The following is a 23,638-nucleotide window of genomic DNA, read 5'->3' on the forward strand; positions in this document are numbered from 1 at the left end:
ATCTGTTTACAAACTGATGCTTTCAAAGGTTGAGTGAATTTCAGTACTTCATACATGGTGTGCAGCTGGTAGACTTGACCTTTTCAAGAAATACAGTACATTCTGGGTAACAACATACCTGATAAGGAAAATTGGTTTATGGATGAATCACAAGAACTGTACATGTGCATGTGCCTTAAACAGATCTGTACAAGCTTCCACATGGAGTAATAAATAAAGGAGAACATATTTTTTTTTCTTTTTTTCAAGGAATGCGTACATAAGAAGGGACAAGAAATTGGAAGAAGCAAAGGTAGAAATACACAGGATGAATGTTAGAGGGCTCAAGGTAGCTTGGACAAATAAAGGCAGAGGATTCTGCAAGTACAAGAGCACAACTCTTGACAAAACACTTCTCCTGTCCAGGGAAACGAGATGAAGTCAAGTGGATGAGATTTTAATGGCAAGTACCTTAAGCACAGAAGAGAAATGAAAATACCTCAGGAAAAAGATCTTCTCTTACAAAAAAACCAAATACTCCCTAGGACACTCCACGTCTACTTCATGCACCTCAGTGAGGACAGAGCTCCTGAAGGAGGGAAGAGATTGTGGTATGTGGCACAACAACCCACAAACACCAGAAGTCATAAGTAACACGTGAAAGCAGATTTACTCCTACGTGCTTCTGAAAAATGAATCTTCAAAGATTGTGATAAAATTAAAATTTAAAATAATAATTTTTAAAAAAGACAACAGAATAGTTGTTTGTAGGCTTAATTTTTCCAGACAGAAATTCTTGTTACATGAGCGATATAGAGATTGTATATATGTGTGTATATATATATATACACACACATATAGTTTTAGATATGCAGAAAAAGGTGTCCAATAGCAAAGCTTTAAGTATAAACACTGATTTTGGGTTTTTTCTGTTTGCTTCTTTAACACTCCAGTTAATTGAATGCAAACATATATCATCACAAGAATGACTTTTTTGTCTACTATTCTGCTAGATTATTTAATTTACTTCTGCCTTACAACCATGAGAAAGACAACATGAACTGAGCTTTGTGTTTACTGCATTTACTATTTTTTAAATAATAACTAATTTTTCATAATTTACTTACACAAGCTTCACATAATCTAACGATCTAATAATCTAAAGATCTAATCTTTTCCATCACATTTCTTTCCTGCAATTATCTTAATCTTATAACAGCAATAAAGCCCTGTCGAACACTTGTTAACTGCCTAACACACAAACTCAAAGTATTCCACAAATCCCAGCTCATCCTTCACCATTCTTGCAACATATTCCTACTGTATTCCACCACCAAACCATAGACAATTTTCTGCAATCTCATTTCTCCACTTTTGTCCTGTCTGACAGAGTCATTCTGACTCAATACCATATTTTATCTGCTGAAATCAAAAGACAATAGGCTTTATTACGATGCCATCCAAATTCCTCTTTGAACATTGCAGTACATACAGCATTTATCATAAAATAGGAGAATGAATTTAATCCTCACGAATCAGGAAAAAAGCTCAAGCTGAAAAATATAAATGTGATGTGGAGGCTTGACAAAGTTTTCTAAGGCTGAAAAGACTTGGAACATTGTGTTTTGGATAAACTCAAAATGCTACAGATAGTTTCCATTAAACTATCAAAATAGCAATGCAGACATGGATCCAAGTTAAATGTGTAAGTTTAAAACTAAAAGTTAGTGTTCCTTTCAATTCAAATTGCCATTTTTAGTACTGTTAAGTAAGAGATGGCTGGAGTTAGCAATATCACCAGAAATATGAATGAGCCAGAGCAGCAGGGGGAAACTGGGTACATCCAGCTTATAAATCTGTAGGGTGACATTTCAGAATGAAAACCACTTTGCACTCCACACACCCTCAGTGTCTGCAAGCTGCTCTTACAGCAGCAGCAGTGGGTGCGAGACATGACAAGTTCCCACTTCACTTGGTTACTCTATACTTCCTGTATTAACCTGGGAGCACTGGACGCAAACCAAAAGGGCCTTTGGTCGGGGAGATGCCGCGGACGATGCAGTCGAACAGGAAGCTGATCTGCTCCCCTTCAGTGCAAGAGAGGAAAAAAACACCAGCCCCTGCAAGAAAGCACAACATAAATATTCATGGTTTTCACCTGGAAATACTAGAAATATATTTAGCTGAAGATATTTATAACGTAGCAATCAAAAGAGTTTTAAGTGCAAGCCATGAAAAGAAGTCAACAAGATATTCTCCTGGGAAGAGAAAGAAAAAAATTCATGTCAGCACACATACACAATCCCACAAACATACGTATAAATTCAATAGCTGTCTAATAGTTTATGTTAATTTTATGACATTCAGGCAGTTAGAGCAGTATCCTAGAATCATAGAATGGCTTGGGTGGGAAGAGACCTTAAGGATCATCCAATCACAATCCCCCTGAATGTCAAAACAGGCACCTTATTCTCAACAGCTGCCCAGGTCTTTTATTCTTATGGACACCTAAAATTTTACAAGTCAAACTTCACTATGCAGGAAGTATAAGGGATACTTAAAGTGTCTTCAAAAGAATGAACTAAGTTAATTCTACTTTTAGCCAGTTTTAAGCAAGTGAGCTTTTTATACACCAACAAATTATAATTTGGTTATATTGCTGGATTATAGTATAAATTTTCCTAGACTAAGTCCTATGTGTCTATAATTAACAGAACGTAACACAACTCCACAGGTTGTCATCAGATCTTTACCCTTTGCTCTATTCTGATATTTGCTTTCCATTCATTAAGAATAGCCCCAAGCAAAATTAGAATGAGAATCACTAAATAAACAAACAAGTTATGAGCTCCATGACACATGGCTACATGAACAACACAAAAGACTAGACGGGCTCCACAGAACATTTTATAAATTGTCAGTCCAAATATAAATCACATCAGGGAAAAAAAAAATATCTTAAAACATCAGAAGAAAGACCACCCAAGTAACCAGCAATTTCAGGGAAATAAAACTTCAATACCAGACAAAAAGGGGAATTAAATTAGTGTATAGATCTTGAGAAAGAGCTGCCACTCCAGAGCCAAGCATATTAGAAAACTCCAATATCAAATCTTAAACCTACAGTAGGGTTTTGTACATTATTTTCCTTGTGACTCAAGCCCCTAATCTAGACACATGTTTGACTTCTGCATGTCTCTAGCCAATTCTGAGTTGCATATGTATTTTTTTCAATTTTACTCGAAGAAGCAGAGCTGATCTTGACCAGAATGATTACATCCCCATTACTTTCCAAACATATACCCTGTCATATCCAACAGGATACTCACATTTCACTTAAGCAATGGATACACTTTTGACAACTTGACAAAGGGCTGTGGGATTCAAACAAAAAGGATAAAAAAAAAAAGGAACCACAAACCACAATACCTATTTGAGTAAATTAGGTATAACCAGCAAGCTGTAAACTAGCCTCTCTAGGAAAAACATATTCTGGTCCGTACACTTTTGTCATTCTCAATTTATGTCACATCTAGGTCTCTGTCAGTTCTGCTTAAATCTATTCAAGACAACACTGTTAGAGGCATCTTCATAACTTGATTTGTCACTGTACCACATTTGCATCTCTTCAGATCTTACCTATCAAGAATTCTTCAGCCAAAGAAACATGAACACAACCTGGCTTCAGGATCAGAGGCCATCTAGGAGACTACAACACTAATCACACAGCCTGACAGATATGAAGTTTTCTGCTGCTGGCTTGTAGTCTTGCCCTATTTCCCCTCTCCAGGAGATACCAAAGTCAGAGAACATTGTACTAGGATAAAAAAATCCCGAGTGCAATATATTCAGGAATTATTTGAAATTCAGCTTTTTCTTTGAGCTGACTTCTCCTCCCTGAACAGAGTACAGAGAATCTACAGGAACACGACCTTTGCATTCCATGCATCATAAGCAAGCAGGATATAGACACAACATAGCAGAGGACATTCAGGTCTCAAGTACAATGATATACTACGTGGGCTGATAATTCAGCAGAATCCTATACCTCCCTGTTGCCACTCAGATCTCAAAAAAAGATTTCTCAAATATTTCTGTACATAAAGAGTACCTCTGGACCACTTTGTTCTTTTATAACCTTTTTCAAGAGTTACTTAAACTCCTAAGAGGCTTTACAAACCTTTGACTGGAATGGAAACAAAGAAAGTAAATGTGTGTGTGTGTGTGAGCTGGCTGCTTAACTCAAAGGATTTTTTCTGTAAATAACTGTCAGTAATTTGGAAATCCCAAAACCAAATGCAGTGACCTTTATATAACCAATGCAAAGAGTGTATGTCCATGTGCATGTGGATACAAATTCAACATAAAAATACAATAATTTCTTTATAGAGTCTATAATTCATATAAGCACCTTAATTGCTGACTGACTCTAACAGGAAACATTTTATTTCTAGTTTTGCAAGGGAAGGAAGAAATCTGAGGATCCTTGCAAAAAACATCAAGTGAGATGAATGAGTAGGTAGGGCTTAACTAAAGCAAACATAAAAGCAAATGGTTACATTTCTTTTCTACTTTCTTGAGAAAACTGAGAAATTCACTACTGGAAATTGCATACCTCAGTCATGTGTTGGAACAGTTTTGGTGCACAGGCATTTAGAAGTCAAAGAATGTGTGGTATGCATCACTGTAATACCATGCAGCTGTTCACCAGACTGAAAGGCTCACTCAGCTCTCTCCATGGGCTGTGAGACTTGGTGGAAAGCAGCCTCCAACCTCTTGCACAAGACTGAAACACTCAGCCAGTCTTCGGTGGAGTCAGCAGGAAAGCATTGTACAGTCTCTCAAACATTCAGGACAAGCTGCCAATTTCATACAACTTCTAAGTACTTCTTAATCTTGCCAATGTTGATTTTAACTCATTGTATTAAAAAAGCAAACGTACTTTCAACATGGACAATAACCAAAAGTTACTTCTATCTCTGTGGTGTGTGTGAAAGCAGGGAGGAAGAGTCAGTTCTTCCCCATTAATTACTACTCCTAACAGGTGCCAGACAATCCTAGAACCTGAAGCCTTTTAGCTGCAGGACAGGTAGGAACCGCAGCAGCTCATTCCATGGCAATCAGCATGTACATCCCAAGCCTGGCCTTGAGCAGCTCCCTTCAGAGGGTATCTCCCACTGCTCTTCTCTCTGGGGAAAATGACAAAGACTATTCCTACTATTGCCAACTAAGATATGGACATGACAACTAAAAATAGACAAATAGATAAATGTTGGTTATCTGCAGTAGGCCTAAGTAGGAGACAGCACAGAATATCTGCATATAAACAGAAGTTTTAATCTATGCAACCCAGAATTTTTCAAAAAATTCCAGATCTTGCCCCAGTTTAAGCACCCCTACTGCTTCTAAATTTTAAATAAATGAAGGAGAGGAAACAAGAAAGGAAAGAAGGAAGGAAGTACCAAATTCTATCAAAACACCAAAACTATCACAGAAATACTCCTGCTTATCCTACAATTAGCATTTATTCTTTCAAAGGGCACTAAAGGTCCTACAAGTTCCTTTCTTCAAGGAGATGCTGAAAATATGAGGCAGCTTTAAACCAGGCTCTGGAAGCTAATCCTGAAGCACTTGAACATTGGAGAGCCTGAATTCTCATGGTGTTAATGTGCCCTTTTATTACCCTTCTTGAATTTTTTCACACTGACCTCCAAGTGAAGATTCTCCTGGCAACTGGTCATTTTAACTGGTGCACATTAATTGAGCTGGGAACTTGGGAAAGTGAGAGGCTCCTTTTTTCCAGTCTGTTCCTCCATGTAAACCTCTCAATTGACGGCTAAGACAAGACACCTGCTTGTTTGAAAACAGCATGTGACTAAGCTTCAGCTACACAGACAACAAAATTTTTGACCAGGAAATAACTTATTTGCAGCTTTCAGAAGCAGAAGAAATTAATTTTTTTAATCTCTAGTGGTACAATTATGATGTTAAGAGCAAGAGGAGTTCAGAATGTAAATGCTCTTCTTCCTATTTATGAATAAACTTGTGTGAACCATCTTGAAAACGCACCATTTAAATCAGATGGTTTCCCTCTTCCTGGATTGAGCACCAAAGCCTTTGGAGTTGAATTAAACCTGTACTAAGAACATAATGAAGTATTTCATATTTATAAAAACTTTCATGAGGAAGCAAGAAACAGAAAGCTAAAACAAATTCAAATCCTTTTAGACCTCAGTTCTACCACAGATATACCCAAAAAAGCTCTGCTTCAGTATGAGGCTTCATATGTTTTATTATGGAGAGGAGAGGCAACGAACCACAAAATTATTAGTTCCTTTTTATTAGGTATTTATTACAGTGATATTTAAACCTTAAATTCACTAATCCTCTGCATTCAGAGCTTCACAGGATGAATGTGAGCAAAGATACGGTTTAACCTGTAGGAAAGTAACATTAATAACAGAGTCTGCATAATATTATACTACACTTACATGACAAGGTAATGGATAGTGCTTTTGTTTTGGAATTAAACAACTTCTGTAATAACATATCAATTTTTTTCCTGAGCACTACTTGTTTACCTCAAGAATTGCAGAGGACTGAGGTAAAAGATATCTGGAGAAAGATGGTCTTTCTCTTTACCAACACACTTCTGTAACAAATAACCAGAACTGTATTTTTCTTTAGGTTCTATTTTCAAAAAGCCATTTCTTATAGTGGCAATATTAAATCAAGTGTTTAGACTAAACACATATTTAAATGTTGTTATGCCTGCGGATATGTTTGACTGCTTAGTTAAGGGCAACAACTCCTTAAACGAGATCAGCTTGAACTCGTAAAGAGTTTCCAACTGTGGCAGGCTGTTTTGTACCAAATTGACTATGCTGTTCTCTTTGAATGCACACATGTAGGGGAAAGGCAAAAATAGTTAGTTGCCCTTTCATGGCAACTAAAAGGTCTCAGCTACCAACAGACACATTTCTTAAGAAAGATCCACAAGGTAGTGGGACCCTTTCCAAAGCACTTTTCTAATTCTGTTCACTTGTAACCTTACAAAAATAATAATTTCATATTTATAAAAGCATGCACACTGGATAGCTACTGATGACCTCCTGTTTCTTACCAGAAACTAGTGTAAGTTTAATGGAGGAAAAACCCACAACAACCACCACAAATAATTCAGGTTCTATCACCCAAAGCTCCTCATTTCACAGAATCATTGAGGCTGAAAAAGATCCTGACACAATCGAGTCCAACCTTTGACTGGACACCACCATGCCAACTAAGCACCATGTCCATTCATTTCTTAAACACCTTCAGGGATGCTGATTTCACCACCTCTCCAGGCATCTCATTTCAATGCTTGACAACCCTTCCAGTGTAGAAATTCCACTCAAAGCCCATCCTCAATCTCCTCTGGCACAGCCTGAGGACACTTCCTCTCATCATGTCTCCTGTTTCCTGAGAGAAGAGACCAATCCCCACCTAGCCACACCCTCCTGTTAGGTCAGAAAGAGGTCAGGAACTTGGGTTTCTACTCCATGGAAATATAGCAACCAGAATTTACAAGCAGAGCAACAGTACGCAAGTCCCAGGAAGAAAATATTTGGATTTGGATCAACTATGAAATCTTCTAATTTTTCAGTTTACTGAAGAAAGTATGCAAGTCAATCAACTTCACATCCAAACTGGCAATCTGCATATCCACCTGTGCTCACAGATCATCAATTCAGCATGGCTTCAAACTCTGCTTATTAAATTAAAACCTTATTAAGATAAATCTAATGATATGTTATTGTACCTGTGCATTAATTATCTTTTTCAGATCTTGCACACATTTTATCTGAAGTGAGAATTTGAGTTGTTCTAGTTTGGCCATTGAAACAAGAGCTTTATCTCCATATAAAGGTGTAGCTTAGCTACTAGGCTATAGAAACTAGCTTCAGCTTGCTTGCTTTCATTTTGACCCCATAAATGACACAGCCCCACCCTGTAGTTACAAAGCTGCTAATAGCAAAGGGACCAGAGAGTTGTTCTAACTTTTAGGAGCAAAAAGTCCTCGATGGGATTTAGAAATTAGCATTTACACAATGAGAACATTGATGCTGCCTGTAACCTCAAAACTCCATATCACTTTCCCCTCACCAAATGACAAAATAATTAATCACAATTTACTAATCTGAACATTAAGCTATTTTACCTTATCTCCTGCATAACACAAGCCATAAAATTCCATTGCCTTATTTTTGCTCTGTGTTCAATAGCAGCTTTTGACTAAACATCTTCTGGAGAGCCACAGGGCAGGATTTTCAGCCAGGACTGCACACAGTCACATTTCTCCTGAACACCAGGGTTGAAGCCTGCAGAAATCTACTCAGAACAGACCCTCAGATAAGAGGCTGCCTGTCTGACAAAGTAGCACAGCTGGTTCTGCAGTCTCCACTTGGAATGAGAGCACATTTACATTTCTGCAAAAGGCACCAAGCAGTGTTTAGAAGAGAGGTTCCATTTGTACTTACAGAAGCCGCACCTGGTTCCCCCTTCAAAGATGAATCCGTTTGGGACAGCTCCGTAGCGACGCAGATCTGAGAGTTTCCACTGCCCCATGACACTGGGAGGAAGGTCCTTCACAAGGACAAGGATGTCATTGCAGAAATGCAGGGTAGCAGGCCCACTCTCTAGTTTTGTGCCAGGGGCTACAAAGACTTGAAATCTATGAACTACCAAAAAGGAAAAAAAATTACTACAGAATATACAAGTGTTGTGTAAGTCATTCTGTTCAGCTGTGGTACTTGGACCAAACCCTATCCACACCATGAGACTCTGGCATAAAGATCTATGTGGAGCCCAGACAGTCACATGTAAGTGGCTGTAAGATCATTACTCCCTATTATGCCTATTTACGATTGGAAAAATTCACCATATCTTAGCCTAATGCTACAAATTACTAAAATTGCAATGCTACATTAATTTATCCTAAATTTCCAGGCTAATCCCTATCTCAGAATAGTCAATTATCCAGCTCAGACTTACCTCTTCCATCCTTGCATCATTACATGCTTTCCGTCTCCTCCTCTAACCTGTGTCTCTCCCACATCCATGCACAAAAATAAAATGGTGCTCAAGAAGCCCCAAAGCCAAGGCTCAAAGAGCTAAACAAATCTCTCTATCACTGACTCATCTGCAACCTTTAATAAACTGCTTCACTTCCTCCCTAGCAGTAAAATGAGGAAAATTACATTATTCTGCCTTTGCAATTCTTTCATGATTTGGTGACGGTAGATGCCGAGACATTTAAAATTACTAGGAAACTATGTGATTTATAAGTAACAAAAACTTTCGGATGTCAGGTAATTTTTCATATTTCACATCCTGAATTTTAAAAGGGTGGAGAAATAAAAAGAAACACCTATCTCATACAAGTTTACAAAATCAAGGTTCAAATCCTAATTCCAGTATCATCTGTATTGCAGTATCCCTACCTAAAGTAGTTATTCTAGACTGGTCTCCCATTTTCTCTTCCAGGGCTATTGCATTCTGAATAATAAGTTATTGGGATCACTTCAAGGGCTCAAATCTCAGTGTTTCAAAGGGAACAATTTAAGTGAGCAAGCATATAATTCTCAAACAATTGTTTTGAACTCCACTACAGTTCTAGTTTCTTTCATATTGTGATTAGACACAAAAAAAACCCCTCAAACCCAACAAACAAAATAAAAACAAAAAACCCACAACAGATTTTAAAAAAACAAACACTTGTCTTGGTAGAGAGAAGCATCAAGACTCTTAAAGTTCCAGGAGGAGTTCTTTGGTGGTGTTTATCAAGAAGTACATAAATTTATCTTTTGGTTATGTGTCAAAGATTACAAAAATAGCTCCCTGACTACAAAATCTACGGGGTAACTCCAGGTACTCTCAGTTCTTACATCCACTCTTCCTTATTTCTTGTCCACGCTTCCTCAAGCATCACAAATTTCATCTGGGTCTGAGTCCTGCTTCTCATCTAACTGCTTGCTGTATTCTTAGTCACGATCTGAGCTGTAAGCCAACTCCTCATCTATGACATGCATTTGCTAAGTTCCCTAAGGCTCCAGCAGAATTAGCCACAAAGTCATCCGAGTGAAATGTGCAAGGAGACAGAGATAGATCTAACTAACCACAGCTCTGCTTACAGCTCTGCCAGTAGCACTGCTAGGGAGCAAATCAATAGTCACACCATGTCCCCTTTTGGGCACGCGGTTGTTACGCAACCTGCTTAAACATCAGCTGTGAAAAAAGCAGCAAAACCATTGTGATCAATAATGCTCAGAAAGGAATATTTAATGTCATTTGCACTCCTCTGCTCAGTTAACTCTGCCCAGTATTTTCCTGGCAATTAAACCATGGGAGAAGCAGCATCAGGATTCTTTCTGCTTCATAATCGAGGAATGAAGCCCACTCTTCACACGATCAGTTGAAAGTTACAACAGCTGCTGAAAACAAAGAGCTCCAGCCCAAATTGTAGACCACTGTCAAAACACAGCCTACCCAAATTTGAACAAAGCCAAAGTAAAAGGAAAAGCATATTTGAAAATGAAGCTTTTTCCATACACGGTTTTCTTGGTAAATTGGAATTTTTTTCAAAACTCTCCCCATTGACTTCTCCTACTCTATTAAAAAAATAAAAAATCATTGTGAGGACACAGAGCTGAGTATATTCCCAATATAGAATAAAAGATACTACTAAAATCCATCATTTTCTTCAGCCCATCTTTTCACAGTTATGCACTGACCTGCAATATGCTAACTTCTCAAAATGAGTTGTGAGCCCAAGCACATTCCAGGAATCACATCTACCTCATCTGTTAAAAACTGAGAGAAAACACTGGGAACTCCAGTGTGAACACCTCCATTCTGTGGTCCTCATTCAAGAACAGTGTCAGCTCCTTTCACTTTTTTTTTTTTGCTTCCCAGACTCTGAGGTCATCTCTCCCTAGCCTATTTTTATCATCCAGCCACCTTATTTTCAAGGCACACAAAGGCACCCTTACTACACTTCAAGAAGAAACACCAGTCACCATCCTCTCTTTATCTACATCTTCTCTTTTTTCTATTTCTGTCTACTCAAACTAGACTCACTTTGACTTCGTTCTCCTAATTGAACATGCACTGAAAGATAAAATTCTGAAAAAAATTTCAATGCTTTGGTTTATTCTCCTGCCCTGAAGCGTTTTTACAATTAACTTTATATAAATTGTTGCCAGTTCAACCAATTACACTTGTTTTCTTACTTCTGCATTTCTTCATTTCCACACACACAGTCTCTCCCACTTCAGCTTTACTCCATGTCTGCACATGTCATAATCCAGTAGGCTTTATTCCTACCTCATTCACAGTTTTCCTTGAAAAAAACTCTGCTGCTTTTGCATGTCCTCCAATCCCAACCATAACCCTCACACCCAGACTGAGATTACTCCAACACTACATTAGTGCAGAATCATATAAAACAGACCTACTCTGTCATATTCAAATACTCCTTCGGCTTTTAGGATAAGTCTATGCTATATATAGATCCCAAACCTAGTAAAAAAAAAAAACAAAAACTAGCACTGGAAGACTATAGAACTGTATCACCAAAGGGCACCAACCACTCCAGCTACTCAAGCTTGCATCGTTCAGTAACCCCTCTAACCTTTGCTGTTATGCAAGGCTTCATATTTGATAGCCCTGAGAGGTACAGCTACACATCTCACTTCTGATAGTTCTACATATTTTTACTGTAAAATTCCCAGGCCGTCTCTCTACATATGCACTGCAAAGGAACGAGCCCACAAACCCAACAGATGGCAGAGCATATGTAACAAATGATAAAGATCGCTAATGTGTGTCTCCCACACACCTACCCTCCTTCCCTCGTTATGACTAAACAAACATAAGACAGATACTATGGATTACCAACATTATCACTCTTTGTTCACCACGGTACATTTTAGAGCTGCTAATCAAGAAAATAAAATAGGAGGATGGAGAAAGGTGAAGTTAGCTGGAAAGAATGTGTCTGATGACACTCCTTATTGCAAAAAGTCTCTTTCTGAAATGGCACAGTAGCAGCAATGAGAATTTTCAATGCAACACCCAGTAGGCAGCTTAGCAAATTGGGCATGAACTGGCAAAGTTCTACTCAGGAATTATCTCTTAATTCAGGCTCCCTCTGAGGCCTTTTGCCAGGATCCCTGAGTCAGTTGTAGGACCAGAAGTAGAAGTTTGATCACTTTGTTTCAAAGCTGCACACCATCAGTGTCAAAATCAAAACCCTGAGTTAAGAGGTGCCATAGTTATCCACCAGTACTGGGTGGTACTGTAGTCAAAACCTATTGTAAGGGATACCTGCTTTAACATCTCATGGGGAGAACAGTATCTCCACTCTCAAATGAGTGACAATCTTGTCCTGAACTGCAAATGTTCTATTTGCATTTTTGCTTCACTTGTCTTTGCTTTTTTTTACCCTGTGGGGGGAAAAAATGTTAAAAAAAAAAAAACAAACAGTGTGAGAAGAGAAAGGTTACCTTCCCCCAAACTGTAGCGTATTCGTACATCCCAGGCATACATTGTTTCCTTGTTCTCAAATCCCAGCATCACAACTTGGGAGAGACAGATGATTGCGAGGGTGTGATTCAGGCCCTCATAGGAGAGCCCAGGATCCAAGCCACAGATGTCTTCTAAGGTCATGCTGCTCCTCTCCTTATGCCCTTTTGCTCGTTCAGATTTATCCTTGTACACCAGCATGAGCAAACAGTCTAAAAGGAGCAAAACTGTCAGAGATGATGATGCAGAGCACAGACCATAACAAATTTCTCAGCACGGTGCTGCAATACAAAGCAGCTTTAGACAACTGCAGGATCAGCTCGATCAAGTCAATGTAAAACTCCGACTTCTTTTCCCAGCCCACCCCCAGGTAGTTTGTAGTCCTTGTTTTCAGGAAACAAACACTGAAGGCCTGTTTCAAGGGTAATCTGCAGGCTCAGAAATAAGGAGGCCAGTAATAAATCTTCCCTATTTTACTCAAAGCCCAGAGGCATTTCAGATCCTCTCCTGCGTCTGGCAGGGACTGACTCATTAATTCTGAGCATTAGGAACTGTGCTAGGATAGCTGTTCACATTACAGACCGAGAGGCTATTGTTGTCTGTATTTTCATTAGAACATACTGAACCACAAATGAAAATCTCACAGTAGCTCACAGATTACCCAACCACTAAATGGCAAGCAGAGTGCACTGCGAGACTGCTCCTGTCGGCTCAGGTTTCCCAGTTAAATGCTACCCAGCAGCCACTGCTAAAAACCATTATGTGCCACACCTTCTTTTATTTATTTATTTATTCATGTTTGCTTGTGTCACCAGTTGTTATAATCCCTTCCCAGAGGTGTTTATTGCACAGCAAATATGCAATGGAAGAAACCAGTTCAAGTGACATGGCCCCATGGGGAAAGCAAGCATTTCACAAGTATACCCAAAAGAAAAGGGGAGAAACCTCTCCCACCTTTTGTATTTATGACTAAAGCAGCACTCTTTTCCCCATGTTCATTTCTTATCACACAGCACTCAGATGTAGATGAAATTAATGGTCAATATCAAAGCTGCAACATCCTCATCTTGAGCTGAGCTACAAACCACAAAAGACAAAGACCCCCATGCACCAGTTTATAAATACTGGGGATGGTGATCCCAGCCCCACTGAGGTGCCCTGCAGCTCTCAGCTGGGTAAGAGACTGGCAAAATCTCCATCCAGAAATGAAAAATGACTGAACTGCCTGCTAACTAATGCAACGCTTTGCATGGATGCCCAATTGTCTTTGTGCACCTGTTAGCAAAAACAGCTGCACCCACGGTATTTGAACATTCTGCAATACAGTTACGTGTCTAAAGAATGGCTATGGTTTACATACCAAGAAAAGCAAATCACCAGGGGCTTTCTAAGTAAACCTGGCTAATTTAGCTAGAATAAAAATAGCACTTTTGAGGAATAAGTTCCATTATCAGTCAGTCTCCACCATCTACCCCCTTCAAAGCTGGCTTACATTAGAAAGTCAGGCCCATGTTCACAGGTCGATATACTAGCTCTACGACCAACAGATGCCCTTTTACACAGGGAGGTTTCACAGATTTAGATGAGATCCAGGTATTTTAAACACTAAACTATTACTGTAACAACTCAGGTAACAAAGAATTACTAAGAAGTCTTCTGTCTTTCTAGCAAGATCCAAGAAAGGCTGCCATAATCCATTCTGCAGCAATGTGGATTCACATTTTCTAAGTGTAGGCAACATTTAGCCCTGGAAAGATATACTTCTGGGCCCAAATGTTTTCCCTGTTGGGAACAGATGGGGAAACCTGAAGCCTACTTTTCCCTCTGCAGCAGTAAAACATCAGCTCTGTGTAACATTTTCAATTTCCCCTTCAGAAGCATGGAAACGATCTTTTTTTTTTTTTTCTTCCTTAATTCAAAATGTCATTTTATTTTTAAATTGAAGTGATATTTTCTGTCAAAACACTGATCAAAAATAACTACTGAGCTTACAATGTCAGCTTATTTTTTTTCTTTTTTACAGCCAGCAATCACCCTGAAGAAATAAGCTCCCCCCTCCAAGAAAAAAAATTAAAAAAAAATAATAAAAAGAAAGAAGAAAAAAAAAAGGGTGCATTTTGAAGGGGCACCAAGCCCAATGGCTGTGCCTCGGAAAGTCACTTTTCCCGTTGTTTTTAGTGAGAGCAGGAGCTCGCCCCGAGGCGGGACGCGGCTCCCGGGGAGCGCAGCTCTGGGGCGGCCCCGCCGAGGGCTCTGCTCGCCCCGGGGAGCCGGGCAAGCTCCGGGACCCCGAGCCCATCCCCACCGCCGGGCCCCCCTTACCTGCCACCGGGGAGGGCTTGCGCAGCACCAGCCACCTGCTCTTCCACTGCAACGAGAGGCAAAGGGACAGGGTTAGCCGGGGCCGGGAGGGGAGAGCGGGCTCTCTCCCCTCAGGACAAGGGGGCGGCGGTCGGGGACCCCCGCGGGCCGAAGGGGCGCCGGGAGCGGGGACCTTTTTTCCGTCTCTCAACTTGACGTGACCCTCCACCACCACGGAATCCGTCATCTTCAGTCATGATTCCGGACAGCTGCGCCGGCTCTCTGCGCCCGCCCCGCGCTCCGGCCGCCCGAGGGGTCACTTCCAAAATAGCTCCGCTAGGGCCCCGCGCGGGCGGGCGGCCAGAGCGGCGCGGCCCGGCCCCGACCGGCCCCCGGGCAAGGGGGTCTGCGGGCCGTCCCAGGGATTCTCTGTTCACATGTTTTACTGTTGCGTTCCGGCGGGGGTTTTGATATTTTTTTATTTTTATTTTTATTATTTTTTTTCCGCAGGCTTTCAGATCGCGAGGCGCTGGCCGGGGCACCCGGAGCGCCGCGGACCCGCTCCGGGCGCGACCCCCGCCGCGATCCGGCTCCGGACTTTACCGCTGACCGCGGGGCTGCCCCGCGCCCGGGCGGCCGCAAAGCCCGCACCGGATTTACTGCGTGGAGCGGGACCCGCCTCTGGCCGGCCAAAACGCCCCCTTCCCGCACCTTCCTTATAATGCCCAATTTTCACTTTTCAAAAGTATAATTACAGCTCTCCTTGGCTCCCAGAAGGCACTGCCAACTACCCCAGATAAAAATACTCTTCTCACTTTTTTTTTTTTCCTCTTTGCAATGCAACTGTCACAAGATAACAACCCGCTTACACCAAACCCGAAACAGCTACAATTAATAGAAAAAGATGTGTTAATGATGTCCTCAGATTTATTTCCACGAGCAATGGACTAATTAGAGTCCATTATTCCAAAAATACTCCTGCTGCATCTTATTTGATGGTAATTAGTTCTTCCGCTTTTTTTAAACAGCTCTGCAGCACATTTTTCTTTCAGTAGCATAATAGAAGGGGGTTTTTTAGATGTTTGCATTTATTTCTTCCTTTTAAATCGGTCAGTTTGCGTGGAATAACATAGAATTTAATAAAATCATCTTGTAAGTGTTTTTCATAATGAATTAGGGAAGTATTTGTTCAACTGGCTTTGCATTGTAATTCATTTCAATATAGAGTTAGGGAAAATGTCTGATAAAAATTTCACTAGTACATTTGAGTTTGGTTTTCATTTTAATGAAAACAATAATTGCTTAAAGGGGGTGAAAGGTATGGGGAATGAGTTTCCATGGGGTAATGCTCAACAGAAAGGCAGGAGGAAGATGCTGGAGCACCCCATAGGAACGTGACTGATGTCAGGGCGTGAGAGGCCAGGACATGCCACATAACCTGGACATCTCCTTGCCAACCCTACTCTGCACTTGTAATACAGTGCTAATCACCTCACAGCTGATGCTCAAATGATTTTCACTTAGTTCCACCAAGTCCATGCAGTCACAGTGGATAAACTGGCTGCTTTGAAAGCCACAAATTCATTTGAATGCACTCAAAGTATTCAAATTAGTATCAGCTGGAGATTTGTCATTTAGACCCTTGAGGGCAGAAAGCAGACCATTCAATATATATTTTTTTAGGTGTGTTATTGTTTGTACTGGTGTTGCTGTGTACTGATACAAGCAGTATTTTTGAAAACAGGACAGCTAAAGAACTCTTGACAAATTGTCAGAAACACCAGTCTAACAGTGTTCCTATCAAACAGCCACCTTCTGTACCACAAGAGAAGACCAAGAGAGTATGTACAACACGAAACTGCAAGATCATACTCTGCACAGTGTGGACAGATTTTAATTTCAAAGCGAAACTGAAGTCACAGAACAAATACAGAAATTCAGAATGGCTTCATCTTAGAATGCAAACCTGTTCCTGATCAATCCCTTCCAAAGAAGAGCAAATAGCTCCTTCCTGCTGATGCAGCACTTGTCTCAGCAGCAGGTACAGTTAGTCCTGTCACACGGTCACATTCATTTTAGGACATTAAGCAAGCCAGACTCATACTGCAAATGGCCAGGGAGGCAGAGCCACACAACAAGAGTCTACAGCTTGTTTTGAAATCAAGATCCCAGAGGTGGATATCAGTCTTTCAAGCTACTGTTTAAGTATATCAATAGCTGAAAAACATCCAGGTGCTTACATCTGCCCCCTGGAAATGTGTATGACACTTGCACTAAACTGGGAGCATCACCAGCTGAAATTGACCCTTACAGAGAGATTTTCCAATGCCTTCCAGCACTAAATGTTATTGCATCTTTCTACCAGCTCTCAACCTGCAGAACAACCTACAGAGGGATTTAAAGATCCTGCTGTAACTTTACACACAACAGACTAAGTTCAAGAAACAGAGGGCAAATGTTTTTATTAAACAGTTTACATCATTTTTCTAGATTAGCATTGTTGTACATTTGTACTTACACACATGCAAGTTTTGTCTGGTTTTCCTTAAAAAATCTCTTTTAACTGTAGATAACATTCACCACTACCAAGAAATCTGTGAGGACCCTGCAAGTACCATAAAACAAAACACACATCTGAATATCTAGGCACCACTTTAAAATTCTATTACTTTAAAGCACAACTTGGCTCGTTAAGAGAGTTAATAAGAGACTTGAGAGAGTTCATAAATGTTCACTGAAGAAATACATTTCACATCAACACTTAAATGTACACATCTGACATAGCTAAAGGTTCCCTGTAACAGGAAAAAAAAGAATTTTCCATTCTTTGTCAGACTTTTTCTGTTGAATCATTTTCTGCCTGTTTCTGCTGATACAGCTGAGTCCACTGCCTCTAAAGAGCTGTGTATTGTAATAATTGCTTTGATTGTTCCCATAACAATTCCATAGACCATGACAGTAAAGCCTGTGGTTTATGATATCACCAAATCCCTAAGAAAAATGTCAAGCTGCACTCCAGCCATCCAGGTGAAAGATCTGCTACAAGAAACCTCCTTTCTGAATTATCTAAATAGTTGAAAAACTTGTTAATACAAAACCTAAGACATCTTCAAAACACTGTCAAATTAAAGAAATGTTTAGGGATTTATCATCAAGGTGAAGTATTTCCATTGCTATCCTCAGGGCAAGGAGCAGGTCACAGTCTGCAAAAGGTCCTGGCTGTATCAACCTAAATCAGCTGCTCCAACTTCCAACATTTTTCAGCAAAAGCCTTTGAGCTCTCAGGAGGTGTTGCGTTAACCTTGCTGGAAAATTGCACACCAGACTCAGCAGAGCTCTGAGGGACGTTCCTGATTTTACGTCAGTGGAACATAGAAATATGTTTATATAAAAATATGCTTACGTGTTTGGTTGAAACAAAACCTAAACCCTCTGGTTTCTTTCCCCAGAACTGTTGTTGCAGTTAGCTGAGGGGCAGCTTTACCTACATTGTTCTCTTGGTGTCTCTCGCCCTGAGCTTCAAGAGATCATTTCTCAGGGAGAGGGAATTTCATTTTTGATTCTCCTGATTTTTTTTTTTTATTTCAACCGAGAATAAAAGGACAATATTGTTGCAGATTGGTTTCAGGGATGACAGCTCCACCAGAAACTGCAAAACACATCAAATCACTTTTTATGTAATCCCCTAAGCAGACGGAGTTGTCGATTTTTGTGCACTGTCTCAATATGTCTGGGATTTTTTATTAATACAAATAAAGGCAGAGGTGTGTATTGAACAATCCACAGCCCTAGAATTCTAGATAAAGGTTGCTGGTATCAGATGGAGCAGGCCTGCTTTTTGTGGTCTGGCTTGGACCTGCTAAGAATTACCATAACAGTTTTCATACCAGCTTATAATAAAATATTTATGTCACTTTATTAAAACCAAAAGACTCATGAACCCTGTTTCAAATGTGGACTGGGACAAAATGTTAGTGTATTTAACTGCTCAACGAGTTTTTCTGGGGGCTATTTTCTCATTAATCCACTTTACATAGTTTGTCACTCTTGTATATACTCCAGGTTTGTTGACTCTGCCACAGCCATCTCCCCAGCTGATAATTCCATAGAGGTAAGAGATGTCATTTTTCTCACAAGCCAGAGGTCCACCAGAATCTCCCTGCATCAAAAGTAAGCAAAGGTTATCTAATTTAGTTATCTAATTTAGTTATCTAATTTAGTTATCTAATAATATCCTCATAGATAGAAAGATAGAAAGCAGTCAGAAGATCGGTTTGGAAAAATCCTAAAATAGGAATGCTTGCATATGACATTTAAACTACAAATAAAAAGAAAAAAAATAAAATAAAAAAGCCAAGCGTTTTACTGAAGCTTGATTATAGAAAGCATTTTTAGTCACATTCAAATATAATGGTGGATTTTTTAAATTATGCATTAAACAAAAGTATTAAAAAAATAGATTTTTTTTAAAAATGAATTTTTTGGATTCAGACACCTACTGGAAAGCATGGCTGATTTAGATCATTTTCAATGGAAGTGAACAAGCCTTTGAGGCTTGGCACTGTGTTGTAATATCAGCACTGCATGGAGGGGTTACATGGGTGCATTTGGAGAGTTTTTCAATGCAGTTTATTGCAACTTTCAGAGAATGTGTGAGTTTTCAAAGAAAGGTGCTGCTTACAGCCACACTTTGTGATTGTGGGATGCTGTAATTTTATGTAGCACATGGGATTTTGCATGTGTTTGAATTTGCTACTCACTGTTTACCTTGTCATTAAACCATAAACCAAAAAGTAGCCAAAATTACACTACAGCAAGGGTTCATTTTGACCATTTCTACTTATTCTAAACCTTGAAAACATCCAGGTCAGGAATATAAATATTAATATAAAATATTAATATATTAATAAACTATGTTGATAAACTATTACTATATTAAAATTATTATTGTTATATATTAATAATTACTAGTGATAGTGATAGTAATAATTATTATTACTATTATTATTAATATTATTATTACTCTTAGATTGACTTTCTAGAGAAATTAAAATGTTAGAAATTAAAAATGTGATTTAGTAAACGGCACTGGTGAAAGCAGCCATCACTCTAGTTACTTGAGACCAAGGAGAAGTCTATCTTTTCCTAGTGCAAAAGAAAATTCCTTGAGAGCAAAATACATAGGAAAATTGTGTTTCCTTTATACTGAAGATTTCTGTGATAAGTGAGGCACATCAGATGAAGCCTCATCTGTTGGAATTTTTTCACAATTAATCTAATTGATTGCAACTTTGGCATCAATACCCTGATCAAATGAAAAAAAAGTTCTCAAGAAAATATTTTTAAAATAATCAAGGAAAACACATTGTCTGTTTGAAGTTTCTTGGTCTTGGAATATTTTCATACACAGCAGATGATTTACAGGTTAATATCCTAAGTGTACATTCAGAAAACCCAGAGGTCAGCTACATCTGTGGTTACATTAAGAGGTCTGCATTATTTCTCTTCAGACCACACTACAAGTTACTGATTCTCACTAATAATGATTTCACATCACGAGCACTGTTCTTCAGCAGCATCTGGGACTCTAAATTGCTGTTCCTCAGACTTTGGAACTCTCTCTAGAGCACTTGTTTTGTGCAACTCTTTTCTCCTTCCCTCTACTTTCTTTTCTCCTTCTCATTCCTGATTTCTGTTTTTCCAGGGCAGGGATAATCAGCTATAATTCTGTCTCTTGTATTTGCACTTCCTGGGACAGGCAAGAGGAGCTGGTCAGGCAGGGCAGTTTCCATCTCTGCCTTGTGTGAATCCTTGCAGCCTCAGTCTGAGCCTTGGCCTTGAGCCACTGCTGGCTGCTGCCATTTCACTCTTGACACCTTTCTTTGGGTATGTTTATGACCTCTGTGGGGCTTCCAGCACACAGGATACATGATACTCTTTCCTGCACTTACATGCCAGCTATTAGCTATGCGCTGCCTTTTCACAAATCTATGTTAACAGAGAAAAACCCTCCTCCTTCAAAATGAGCTGTAGATGAAATCTGAAGTTTTATGTAAGGAATAATCTGAGCCTTCATTTTAAGAAGTCTCATCTATCACCACAACAATTCTGCATCTTTATTCGGAGCCGAGGTGTGACATAACTGAAAGAAGTAAGAGCATGAGGTCATTCCGTGAAAGACTGAGGTTACATAACACAGTTTCCAATTGACTGACATTCTACACCATCCAGTCACATCCACCGTAGAAACCTCAGCTCCTTCTTCCGAGCCTCACCACTGCTGCTCACCTCCTACCCAGGTGTCCTTATTTTCCCTCAGGCAAGAGGCAGCAGCTCTGGGATTTGTCCCCACACAGGTTCATGCAGGTTTTCCTGCCAGCTGGGCAGCAATCCATTGCCACCACCTGCAGGTTCAGCCAGGAGCTAGAGCAACACACCCTCCAGTGCACAGCCACAGGAGAGTGTAATACCCTGGAGCCCTTCTGTAGAGCTTAATTGACATTGAACACGATGAAAAATGAAGGTGGAAGCAGTCACATAAGGTTCTTTTCTTTAGGAACACTATAAAGTCGAAAGTAAGAATTGTAAAACTGAAACATTTCTGATTAAATACATTTCTATCACCTGCCTGGACAGGACACCCAGCATTACCTGACAAGCATCAGATTTGCTATCAAAGTAGCCGGCACAGAACATATTTTCTGTGAGTTCTGTTCCATAAATTTCAGGACTTCTGCACTTCTCCTCTGGAATAAGTGGAACCAGTGTTTCTTGAAGGACATCTGAATAACCAGATACATCTTTAAAAAATTCCCAGAGAGGAGAAGAAAGTCATTTTTATAGAATGTCAAGAGCATAACAGGAAAGCACAAGGCAAAATGCAACACATTTAACACATATTAAACACATTTAACACCTCTCAATAATATTTATGTTATGGATATCTTTAAAATAAAATAATTTTTGTAGTGATCACTTTCTGATCCTCCAGTCAGACTCCATAAAATAACAGTATTGTAATTAATCCACTTCTCTCATTTTCTAGACACTTGGGAACAGTAGCCCAGCACTCCTGTCCTCACCTCTTTTCAGATGTGATAATAAATCACCTATTTTCAAAGGCTCCATTACTTCTTTTTGTCTTTAGATCACACATTTAGACTGGGATATTTGCTCATAATATATCTGTCACCAAAATGTGGCAGCCAGCTCCTCAGTCCTCCTCATCTACCTACATAGGTCTTTGCTATCTCAACACTGAATGGTCCAGACTCATTATCCTGAAATTCCTCCTCTGAAAGGATGGGGTCATTTTTTCCACCTTTCTCAAGCTGGATGTAAGCACTTCTTAGCCCAAAGTCTATCTGACCTTCTCTTATTGATTTTTTCAAAGTTTCTTGAAACTTCTCTGCCTGAAGAAATCAGGGGAAGGATTCACTTTACTAAAATTCCAGGTGTTGGCACCCCAACGGGCTACTTTCTCCCTTCCCAGTCCACTGAGATCTAGCTAGCTCATTCCATCCCAGAACTGGTGCAAACATTTGATCAAGGGAACCACACTCCAAATTCCAAGGCCTATAAAAGAAGTTCAGGATGAGTATTTCAGATGTAAATGCTGTAAGCTCCAAAGGTAAGTAAAAGGAATCCCACCAGAAGTCCCCTGCAAAACATTTTACCAAACTCTCTGTTGTATGACATATACCTGAGTGTTATGTTTTTATTACCATCATTTCTTTCTACAGACACCAGCTGTCATTTTACTCACTCTCATGCTTGTGTCCCCATCCAGAAATCTGACATTTCAACTGGTCAGGGAAAACAGTGTTACTTTCTGGCAGGCAGATGGGCTGAACAAACTGGGACTTGACAGCACAACGTTGGCCATTCTTCTTCAGCTTAATCAATGCTGCAGAACAGAAAATACAGAAGGAAGAAAGTGATTGTTCCCTTTCTTTAATGGGATTGGCAGTAATGGGTCTCAGATACAAATTTAATTATCCCCTAAGCCTCTCTTAATTAAGATATTTCAATCAAAGACAGACAGACTCATCTCAACAGCACCTGATTTCACAGCAAATTGAAGGCTGAAACATTCAGCTACTCCCCTTGTGGGAATATTTATTTTATGCTATGCTCACTGAGCAGATTTTGCTTCACTGCCTCTGTAGAGAAGGGGGAAGATAGAAAATACATGTGTCTCCTCCCACTGTTATAGTTAAATAACAGTGACAGATCCCCAACTTTCAGCTGAAATAAGTGGGATGTGCAAATACTCACTGCTTCTGAAAGTTTGGACACTGGCCTAATTCCAATTCCATTAAAAAAAGCTCCAAGAGCTGGTGTATTTTGTGTCCTGTTATCACTGAGTTCAGCAAAATTCAAGATCTTTAAGGAATAAAACATCAGGACACTTCAAAACCAAGCCTCTAGAAGCTACAAAGTATTACATAAACTACCCAATCTTTACTAACCAGTCATGGGGCTGTAGACAGTGTAAAGCTGTGCAGCATCATGGGATTAATACTGAAAGATTTCAAAAATTGGTTCCCCTGTAGAAAATCTCTTTCATTTAGCTGTGAAGCAGCAAAGGGGGCTTTGTACTGGGTGGAACTAGGGCAGCATGTTGGTTTGGCCACACAAAGAGAACAGAGATGAGGTAATGTGGACACACCTATTAAACCTTCTCATTAGGCCTTCCATCAGGAAGCCCAAAGTTTTGTGAGCACATCTGTGTGGAAATCAAATTACCTCACTGGATAGTCTTACTTCTCTATCAGGTACAGTTTTTGGTCTT

At 39.7% G+C, this 23,638-nt stretch overlaps 2 protein-coding genes across 7 annotated transcripts in view; both read right to left on the bottom strand.

Annotated features, from left to right (window-relative positions):
* DOK7 (docking protein 7) overlaps nt 1–17,144 on the bottom strand; it is a 59,337-nt gene extending 42,193 nt beyond the window's left edge. Inside the window, exons 1-5 of one of the 6 annotated variants that reach the window (XM_058837198.1) lie at nt 15,038–17,144; nt 14,866–14,911; nt 12,525–12,755; nt 8,499–8,699; nt 1,980–2,099 (exon numbers count right to left, since the gene is read on the bottom strand). In XM_058837198.1, coding sequence (XP_058693181.1) covers nt 1,980–2,099; nt 8,499–8,699; nt 12,525–12,755; nt 14,866–14,911; nt 15,038–15,091 — 652 coding nt within the window. In that variant the 5' untranslated portion in view covers nt 15,092–17,144. Of the gene's footprint in view, nt 1–1,979; nt 2,100–8,498; nt 8,700–12,524; nt 12,771–14,865 lie in introns of all 6 variants that reach the window. The other 5 variants (XM_058837196.1, XM_058837200.1, XM_058837195.1 and 2 more) reach the window with 5 other exon arrangements.
* A 136-nt stretch (nt 17,145–17,280) lies between these two features.
* The window catches only part of HGFAC (HGF activator), a 40,930-nt gene continuing 34,572 nt past the window's right edge, over nt 17,281–23,638 (bottom strand). Inside the window, exons 12-14 of the mRNA XM_058837201.1 lie at nt 22,610–22,750; nt 21,496–21,644; nt 17,281–19,003 (exon numbers count right to left, since the gene is read on the bottom strand). Coding sequence (XP_058693184.1) covers nt 18,833–19,003; nt 21,496–21,644; nt 22,610–22,750 — 461 coding nt within the window. The 3' untranslated portion in view covers nt 17,281–18,832. The remainder of the gene's footprint in view (nt 19,004–21,495; nt 21,645–22,609; nt 22,751–23,638) is intronic.

The sequence above is a fragment of the Poecile atricapillus genome, chromosome 4 (assembly GCF_030490865.1).
Source record: "Poecile atricapillus isolate bPoeAtr1 chromosome 4, bPoeAtr1.hap1, whole genome shotgun sequence".
Lineage (NCBI taxonomy): Eukaryota > Metazoa > Chordata > Aves > Passeriformes > Paridae > Poecile > Poecile atricapillus.